Source organism: Carettochelys insculpta, chromosome 3 (genome assembly GCF_033958435.1).
Source record: "Carettochelys insculpta isolate YL-2023 chromosome 3, ASM3395843v1, whole genome shotgun sequence".
In the NCBI taxonomy this organism is placed as follows: domain Eukaryota; kingdom Metazoa; phylum Chordata; order Testudines; family Carettochelyidae; genus Carettochelys; species Carettochelys insculpta.
The window spans coordinates 119,372,569-119,382,348 of NC_134139.1; the positions used below are offsets into that span (position 1 = coordinate 119,372,569).

General features: G+C 41.9%; 2 protein-coding genes across 3 annotated transcripts in view; one reads left to right on the forward strand and one right to left on the reverse strand.

Moving 5' to 3' along the window:
• TRAPPC3L (trafficking protein particle complex subunit 3L) overlaps positions 1 to 3,204 on the forward strand; it is a 41,659-nt gene extending 38,455 nt beyond the window's left edge. For both annotated transcript variants that reach the window (XM_074990701.1, XM_074990703.1), the window contains one exon: positions 765 to 3,204. In XM_074990701.1, the coding sequence (XP_074846802.1) occupies positions 765 to 884 (120 nt within the window). In that variant the 3' untranslated portion in view covers positions 885 to 3,204. The remainder of the gene's footprint in view (positions 1 to 764) is intronic.
• Positions 3,205 to 3,602: 398 nt separating this feature from the next.
• Positions 3,603 to 6,992, reverse strand: LOC142010697 (calcium homeostasis modulator protein 5-like). Its single transcript, XM_074989120.1, has 2 exons — positions 6,453 to 6,992; positions 3,603 to 4,648 (listed from the first exon to the last, which is right to left on the reverse strand). Exons 1-2 carry the CDS (start codon positions 6,990 to 6,992, stop codon positions 4,256 to 4,258), a joined length of 933 nt encoding a protein of 310 aa, XP_074845221.1. The 3' UTR covers positions 3,603 to 4,255.
• Positions 6,993 to 9,780: the final 2,788 nt, after the last annotated feature.

Here is a 9,780-nt window from a genome sequence, read left to right on the forward strand (position 1 = left end):
ACAAATAATATGTAATTTGGCACATATATATGTTTCCTAAGAATTACAAAATGAAAGTTGTATACCATGTCATATTACTGTAAATCAATCTCAAGATTTTGGTATCTTCAAGGGTATTAACACTTGCATCAATAAGTGTTATCTTTGTGATTCCAATATGAAGTTCACCTGTTTTATGTTTCACGTCCCCAGAAGCAAGCAAAACATCATTCTGGCATTAAGAAGTACTAACCAACATATTGGCACATTGTTAACAGAACAAAATATGTGCACATGTTTAAATACAGAAGGGCTGTGTCTAGACTAGCCCCCAGCTTCGAAGGGAGCATGGTAATTAGGGTGTTGGGAGATTACTAATGAAGGGCTGCGGTGCATATGCAGCACTTCATTAGGCTAAATCTCCCCCGCGGGAACGTCGAAGTGTGAAACTTTGAAGTGCCAGCACGTGTGTAGCTGCGGGTCAGCCGTGGGTACTTTTGAAGTGCCCACACTACTTCAAAGTTCCTCTCCTCCTCAAAACTTCACACTTCATAGTTGCCGCGAGGGAGATTTAGCCTACTGAAGTGCTGCATGTGCACCACAGCTCTTCATTAGTAATCTCCCAACACCCTAATTGCCATGCCCCCTTCAAAGTTATTAAAGAATAATATAAAGGATGATTTAATCAAGACGCCCCCCTTGTGGTGGTAAAAAACAGCTGGATGAACTAAATGAAGAAAAGGAAAATTTCTGTAAATGAAATGACCAGACCTGTTTCTTTCCAGGTTCACTTAGCAGCAGAAGTTACCTTCGTTCAAGACAGTCTGAAGGGAGATGATATGACAGAAATAGGAATTACATTTACGAAGAAGCTTGAAGACAAAAAGCATAGAAGAAATAAGTGAAACTGATAGAAGGAATCTTCACTAACTTACACTTTGCCCATTTTTACCCATCTAGGAAGAAATCCTACGACCCTATACTGGCAGTGGCTTGGTTGATTTAGGTACAGTCACATCATAGAATGGTAAAGACAGCCAGAATGTGTACACAGAAGCTGTGCCTACACTACCAAGTTCTGTCAACAGAAGTCATTATCAACAGATATTTCCCAACAGGACCTCTGTCTACAGAACAGGTCCACACCTAATAGGGGCTCCCCATCGTCAAGGCCCTGTGTCGACAGAGAGTGGCCAGACTGCCCAGTGCTCTGGCGACAGAACAACCAACTGGAAGCTCTGCAAACAGGGCTGCCCAGTGAACCAGAAGCCCTCTCTGCCGACAGAGGCACCCCCCTCCCCCACCCCAAGCGTCTACACTATTTTTCTGTCGACAGAACCTGCCTGCTGAGGAGCTATGCCTCAAAATTTAAGGACAGAACTCTGTCGGGAAAAAAAGGTTGTGTTCTGTTGACAGATTCCAGACAGAACGCCTCTGCAGTGTGGACGCTCCCTAGTTTTGTCGACAGAAGGCCAATTCTGTCGACAAAACTTTGTAGTGTTGATTTCTGTCACCACTTTGCAGAATTCAACATACAGTCTTAGTCCTTTACTTCTTTTACAGGCAAAAGTCCCACTGATGTCATCAGAAGTTCTGCCTGATTAACAAGGGTGTGCATGGGCCCTAAATCTCTGCCCTCATTCCTGTTCTTTTTCGTTAAAAATGTGACTATATTTTCCAGTTTGCTCATTAGTGACATTTCAAAAATTTAAAAAACTGTGATATGCTTTTCATTCCTGCTCTTATGATTGTGAATAAGAAATTGTTTTGCTATAACTACTTTATGCAGTTTCTCATTCCAATGCATCTTCTTTTGTTTCGCTTGTGATTATAGTTTTTTCTTCATTTTGCCCAATGTGCTGCCACTGAACTCAAACAAAGGTGTGATTTCCCTGGGAGAAAGTTTTCAAAAAAAGTAGGCAAACACGACAACATGCAGTTTTGTTCAGGTGCATATTTTTCTAAATAATGGCATACAGATGCTATCTGAGGCGAAGCACCCTGTGTGTCTTTAGCCTCAGGATTTTTCTTGAGCATTTATAGATTGTTAACAAACTATAAAAAGCATGACGTATTATAATGAACAGTCATCTTAAATATGAGCTCCACCTAAGGAAACCTTAAAAAATGCAAATGTTGTGTCACCAATTCTTCTCTGTCAAGGTACTTATATCATCTGCATTCTGAACACCTTCAAAGTTATTAAGTGATTTACCCTCTCAAGATTCTAGTGAGGTATGGAGGTAGTGACCCCATTTTACAGATGGGGAATTGAGGCATGGGGTAGATTAAGTGTTTTACCAAAGTATCACAGGAAATCTCTGGCAGAGCTAGAATCTTGAGTCCCAGGCTATTAGCCTATCCACACCTCCCTTTAGGAACCAGAATTCCCTGCTTTAATTACAATGCACAATTATCATTATAAATGCTGCCCATAGCAGACATAAGAGTCTGTCACTGAAAGCTTTGTCCTCCATCTTTCTTTCCCACTTTTTTGTCTGTTAAGTTCTAAATTTGCAAAATTATACAAACAGGTCAACCTCTAAGTCTGTTCAGGGGCCTGGCCTTAAATGTGGTTCTGCCCCTGTGAACTGCTTTGGAGGATCAGAGCCTTAGATCATAAACTACGGAGAGCAGGGACCATTGGTGACATCTGATCCTATTGACCAATAGGAGTTTTGATTTTGGCTTAAATGGGGGCCAAGTTTTCATGACATGTCTCTACTTCTTGAATTTTTAGAAATGGCCAAGTTACATGTTTGCTGCAGAGCTCAGTGTAGGAAACTGAGGGGCTATCACTTTACACCTTGATTCAGCAAAACACTTAAATACTACTGTAGCCCCACTGAAGTTATTTCCCATCTTCCCATTTGCAGTACATTGCAAAGAGCCAGTACACACACACATACTTTGGTTTTAGTTTTCATTCCGCCCCCCGCCCCACACACACCTTTACGTGGGGTATATGTGTCTGTCATGTATTAAGGAAGGACAAAGCAAAGCACAAAAATATTTATGTATAATTAGAAAAAGAGCAAGGATGAAATTCTTCTTTGTACTGAGGGTGGTGAGAGTCACCACCAAACCTACACATTGCTCAATTTAGTGTAAGTGTTGCAGAGTCCGGGTCTCTTCTACAGCGTGAGAAAATATTTTCAGGGTCAAAAGAGGGAAAATGCCATTTCCTTAAAAAATCCCAGGCTGTGGCTGCACTTGGCCAAAACTTCGAAATGGCCATGCTAACAGCCAAATCAAAGAATACTAATGAGGCGCTGAAATGAATATTCAGTTCCTCTTTAGCATTCTGCTGGCTGTGGTGCTTTGAAAGTTCCGCTTTTGAACGCACGCAGGTCGGCTACATGGAGGTCCTTTTCGAAAGGACCCCACACATTTCAAAATCAGCTGAGAGGAATAAGGGGAATATTCTAATGAGGCGCTGAATATTCAGCTGAGAGGAATAAGGGGATTTTGAAATGTGCAAGGTCCTTTCAAAAAAGGACCCCCGTGGAGCCGAGCCGCGCAAGTTTGAAAGCGGAACTTTCGAAGCGCCGTGGCTGGCAGCATGCTAATGAGGTGCTGAATATTCATTTCAGCACCTCATTAGTATTCTTCGATTTGGCCGTTCGCATGGCCATTTCGAAGTTTTGGCCAAGTGCGGCCACAGCACCAGAGTATAAAAATTCATCTAATCAGAGTCTGCCTGTTCCTCAGTCCAGTGAACTCAGTGGAATATTGCAGGATCAAGGTGCCAGATCCAACCCAATGCACACAACTTCATACTTCCAGCTCTTTAACTGCTTCCAAGAGGCATGCACAAGCATACATACTAGCTAACGAAACACATTCAAATGGGTCAGCTCAGGTCTCAGGACCAGCCATGTTTAGCTGAACAATGTCAAATTCTATTGTTTCACTGATTTTCTTTCTGTTGCATTTTAAATTCTAGGATGGAAGAATGCTGAGAGAATTTCATTTATGCAAAACAGTTGCACTATGTGTGTATTTGTTTTGTTTAAATAACTGGAGCACAGCAGATGCATATGAGAGAAGTGGGAAGAGGTGCCTTGGAATATTATTTGGTTACTCTTTGTGGGACAATTTATTCACTGGAACTATTTTGAATCCTTTGCTGTGCTAGTAGAGCTTGGAAGTCATTTGCCATCGTCCCTCAGGAAGGGCTATAAAAGTTTGGTGAGAGAAATAATGGCAAAAGCTATAGCGATTTAATAAATTAAAATGCTAATGAAATTAAAATGCAGATGAAGGCTTTCATAAGCTAAACTGTTTCTCCTGAACTCATGTTTACCACTGTATCTTGAGTCTCATTGCAATTGTTTTCTCTCATGCTGTCTTCCACTAGTTTATGAAGTGAGCTGTAGGTCTGCTGGTTAATGTTGAAAGAGTCCAAAGCAGAAACATCTTCCCAAGCCTGGAAACTTGGCATGGGAAAGGGTTCCGGTTTCTTATTCTCAAAAAAACTTTTCAAGTTACGTTTGCTCAATTTGATAGCATAGTCCTCAAAATATTTTTCAAATTGTTCCTTCTCCTTCTCAGTATAGATCTTCCAAAACTTCTTTTGGAGATGGCTGGTGTTAAATTGGCAGTGACCATAACAAGTGATCAACAAAGACAGAAATGCAGCAGTAACTATCACACACCACCCTGCGACCTGTAAAACAAAGGATAATTTGGTACTGAAGCATGAAGAAAAAGCTACGATTAAACAGCTAATGGTCACCTCACATTAGATCAAGAATAACTAGTGCTATTCTTAAATAACATGCAACCTGTGGCACTTTAGGGACTAACAAATTTATTAGGTCATGAGCTTTTGTGGGTAAAACCCACCTCATCAGACAGAAACAGTGGGAAAACCTTACTGTTGCACTGTTCTGTACTTCTTTTTTTAATGATCAGTAGAAAAACCTTGAAAATGATAATACAATACAAGATTTTGAGAATAAAGTGATCCAACAAGGGTTAATTCTGTTCACAAGGTGATTACTTGAATTTCTAAAAGGCAGTTAGCTGTAGTTTTTAGGATTCTATGATCTATAACACTGTTGGGCTTGTCTACACTCCCCCGCTCCCGAAGGGGGCATGTAAACGAGCCAGATCAGTGAATAGCAATGAGGTAGTGGACTGCGTATGCGGTACCTTATTAGCTTACTTCTCACCATGCAAACTTCGAAGTTGCTAACTTTGAAACGCTGGCAAGCCATGTAACCACAGGCACTTCGAAGTAGCCGTGCAACTTTGAAGTGCCCTTATTCCCAAAACAAGTACCCACGGCAACAAGGCTTGCTGATGCTTCGAATTTGCTAACTTCAAAGTTCCCGTGGTGAGAATTAGGCAAATGAGGTGCTGCATATGCAGTACAGCACCTCATTGCTATTCACTGAGTGTGCTTGTTTACATGTCCCCTTCGAAGGAGGGGGCTAGTGTAGCCAAGCCCTATGTCAATATAATTTTTCTATACACTGCATCTTTAATTTTTGACCAGCTCTAATGAAAAAATTAAACTCTCAGCACTTTAAATGTAGGAATTACGGGCTTGATTCACATCCCACTGAAGTTCATGAAAACACCCCCATTGACTTACAATGGACTCTGGATCAGGCCCCACTAGTATAAATCCAGAATTCATGTAATAAATCTTATTATCTGAAGTGTTACTGAATATTTATGCCATTATGCATGATATATATTTCAGAATGATTATTGCCTGTATATGTGAATTAACTGTATGTCTGTTTCTGATGCAAAATGATTGAAGGTGAGGGTACACCATTTAAAATAATTGCTAGGATAGGATACTTCATATTCTGCTATAAAAAGGGAAGGTCTAAGTGAGGTCTGTTCAAAGGAACAAAGCCTCTAACAGGTACAAATATGTGTTTTTTCCTCATCTGAAAGTCAATAAAGCTTTATTCCAATAGAATTGTCTCCTGATGTTTAACATTGTTATTCTACTGTTGCCTTCGGGGTCAGTCCAAGGCTTACACAAACCCTGGGGCAGGGCTGTGCGCTTTAGAAGAGCCTTGTATTATGGATTCCCCTACAAAATGGCCTACTGCTCTCCCAAAACACTTGAAGAGGAATGGAAGCAGCTTATCCCCTCCCAGGCTCTGAGACCCTGCCAACCGTTCCTTTATTTGATTAACCTGATTGCTCAGCCCACTTCCAAGAAATATCAAGTAACCTGAATTCTCTGCCCACATTGATAAAAATTCTCTGACCTCCTTCTCCAGCCCTGCTGAGCTGCCAAACCCTTCCACACCTCGAAGTTCTATGCTCTTTGCAAAAATCAGCTTGAGGCACTAGATATTTTACTTCTCACCCCCACAAAACACAGTTTGAATCCTGCTTGCATTGTAATGAAATATATATTTGGGTTTTTAAATATAGTTAAACTCTCTAAACACTTGATTTTAGGGCTATAAAAGCATGATTTAATCAAAATGATATCTTACCTGAGATTCTGCTTGAAGTGTTAGTATGATCTCCTCAGTCTCCCAAGAGGACAGGGAAGCTCGGCTACATGATACCTTGGGAAGCTCTTCCAAGCACTTGTCGGATTTATTGTGGCAAAGCATCTCCAAGTAATTCAGATTTTTTGAGCCACTCATGGCACATTCATAAAAAGTCCCTTTGAGCAAAACCACAGAAAGCCACATCACAGGGGCTATCAAAGCCTTTAATGTGATCTGGCCAAAAACACAAAAGAAATGGCACGGCTTTCCTTTGAGAAGTAGTTTTGTGGGGTTCACACAACAGCCTGTGAAGAGTTTCCAGGTCCTGCTGTTCAGTGCAAAACCAACAAAGAGTAGTACCAAGGCTGGAATAAAAAGATACACTAGTCCATACGTGTAGTTTTTGTTGCTGCAAGGACACTTAAAAGCAGAAAGAGAAAATAAATGTTCACCTCCCAGAGTTAGCAGTCCCATCAAACTGTAACCAATGGCTTTCTTTTGGCTACTGAGGAATCTGACAGCCATTTGGGAGATACCCATGTTTAAACTGTGGACCTCACAAAACAGGAGAAAAATGAGGCATCATCAGTGGGACAAGTGCTATTTCTAGCATTTGGTTGGGTGGAGCTTTTTATTAAGAGAAAAAACAAGTCTCTCTGGTTTGGAGCGGCTCGGATGAAGAGAACTGTCATACATCTTCATTAACAAAGCTTTTTTCAAAGGGTGTACAGACAGCTGGCCTGTCATTTCTCAGAGGGTAAGCACACCAATCCCACCACAAGCTCATTTTTGCTCCATGCAACTTCCAGATGTCCCCTAGTTCTGACTATTTCCTTTTGATTACACTAAGCAAAGAATATGTATCTTATGGAATACTGGGAAGTTATTTTAGTCATAGAATTTTTTGTCCTTTAAAGTAGTTAAAATAACAATAAATAATAGAAAACTTTGTAGCTGAAATTACCCTCTGCAATGGAGTCTGCTATTCACCATTCAGCTGCCCCACCTTGTAGCTTGTCTGGGGAGCAAGCTCATGACCATGCATACCCCATCCTGTAGTCGCTGAGTCTGTCACCCTAGTTACTAACTCTGGGGCATCTCTCTCACTAGTCAGGAGCTGCCACGCTTCTCCTTCATGGCTCAGACCATTGGCCAAGTCACAACCATTCTCCACTCCAGGGTCTCATCAAAACTTCTTTCCGCAGACTTCATATCCATGCACTGATTGTTCCACTCTTGGAGTGGGTGGCAGGGGAACCTGGGCCTAGCTTCTGTGCTGGGTTCCAGTTCAGGGTCCATCAAACCAGCAATTCAGGTCTATACAGTCTCAGGCATTGTTGATCTTTCCCTGGACTGCTTCTTACACTGCCTTATTTTAGACTTCTAATCTCCAACTCATACCAGAGAGTGAGACTGGTGGTTCAGCTCACTGCCACACCCTCTACTCTCAGCTTCTAGGGTTTATTGAAGACCTCCCCTCCACCTGCCTCTGCCTCCATGAGTTTCATCCTCAGATAATGTAACTGCCTCATATCTCTTCAGCAGTTGTAGCCTAAAGCTAATTGGCCTTTCTTAACCCCTTCTTTTCTAGTGTGGGGTAAACACCCCATCATACCTTCCCTCCTACTCTCACTTTAATCCTGAATGCATGATGTGACGGAGTTGACTTGTTCTTGTAGCTGGCATGCTGTCAATGTGCACTGTGTATCACAAATACCAGTGGTACTGGCATTTATCACATGTAAGACATCCTGATGATACGGCAGAAGGACGCTGCGACAGGATGGAGAATCTTTCATATTCCTGACAGACATGTCTCATGGTTACTGCCATGGTTATTATTGACTGTTTAATTTCTACAGTTCTAGCTGTTACAGCTTTGCACATCTGGATACCTCAGTGCTCAGCCTGACACCTCCACTTAGCTCAGTCATCCAAGTGATTTTTTTTCAGGCATAAAAGTCCTGTTCACACAAAGGTTTGAAGCTGTGTTTGAAATCATAGTTGTAACACAGCTCATGCTCACATTCCAGCAAGTTACCTGGTGCGGGAGAGTAGTGCTTGGAAACCCCAACAATCTGTCCTAAAGGCTCTCACCTGCAGCTCATTTTTAACTCTTCTCTCCTCTTTAGTCTCCCAGCCCCACTTCTGTGCACCAGCCACTGTACTATTGAAGTGGTGACCTGAAGCAGTTTTCAGGCTAACTTAATTATTAATTAATAAAAAGAAATAATTTTTCAAGTAAGGCACCACTGCTGTATGCTCCATCTCTGCCTCTGTAAGGTCCCCATCAGAGGGTCAGTGTCTAAGAGAGCCAGGGGAATGGGGTTGATGTCACTACAGCTGTTAGACTGTCTGGAGGTGCTCATGACTGTTTGAATCTAAGGTCAGACTGTGAGACAGGAAAACAAACACCCCAAACTGGTGATACAGATTTCAACCAAGCCAATAACAGCTGTGCACTCCTCAACTACCAGATTAATCTTACCATGGAGTCACAAAAAGCCTCACTTAGGCTCTCCAGAGCATCTTGCCATCCAGCCAAACTGGACTAAGCAAAGGAAGGTTGTTAAAACCAAGGATTGTCATATGTTGGTCACTCATGACCCCAAATGGCCAGTTATTTACACTGCGAACCACAACCTCTTTCACTGGAGGCAATGTAGTAACCTATTTCTCTAGTAGTAACTAAAGATTTATTATTGAATACAAAAAGAAATGAGAGTTATTCAGACATTAAAGCAATATAATAAATACAGTAAAATAAATTACAGGTTATTCACGGTTTGTAAATCCAAATGACTAGCAGAGGTGTGGCAGCCTGCTGGTTTGCAACAACTCTGTCGAGGTTACCACAAACAGCTTTGGGGATTGCTGTGTTGCATTTGGAACCATCTCCTTAAAGTGTCCAAACGGTTCAGAGATACAGGCTCACTCCCAGAGTTTATTCTTATAGCTGTCGTCCCTGGAAAGCAGGCCACCACGTGCTCCCATCCTAGCAAGGGTTTGTAGATTTCCCATTTTTAAATTCAATGATCTATGCTTTGAAGTTAGCATGCTTCTCATCAGGAGTTCTAAGGCTTCAGTCCAGGTTGTAGGGCAATTCACTTAGGCCGCGTCTACACGTGCACGCTACTTCGAAGTAGCGACGCCAACTTCGAAATAGCGCCCATCACGTCTACATGTGTAGGGCGCTATTTCGAAGTTAACTTCGACATTAGGTGGCGAGATGTCGAAGTCGCTAACCCATGAGGGGATGGGAATAGTGCCCTACTTCGACGTTCAACGTCGAAGTAGGGAACGTGTAGATGATTTGCGTCCCGCAACA

Coding starts and splice junctions, on each gene's coding strand:
- LOC142010697 (XM_074989120.1), bottom strand. CDS start 6,992: ATGGGTATCTCCCAAATGGCTGTCAGATTCCTCAGTAGCCAAAAGAAA. Junction 4,649..6,452: donor CACTTCAAGCAGAATCTCAG/GTAAGATATCAT, acceptor TTTGTTTTACAG/GTCGCAGGGTGGTGTGTGAT.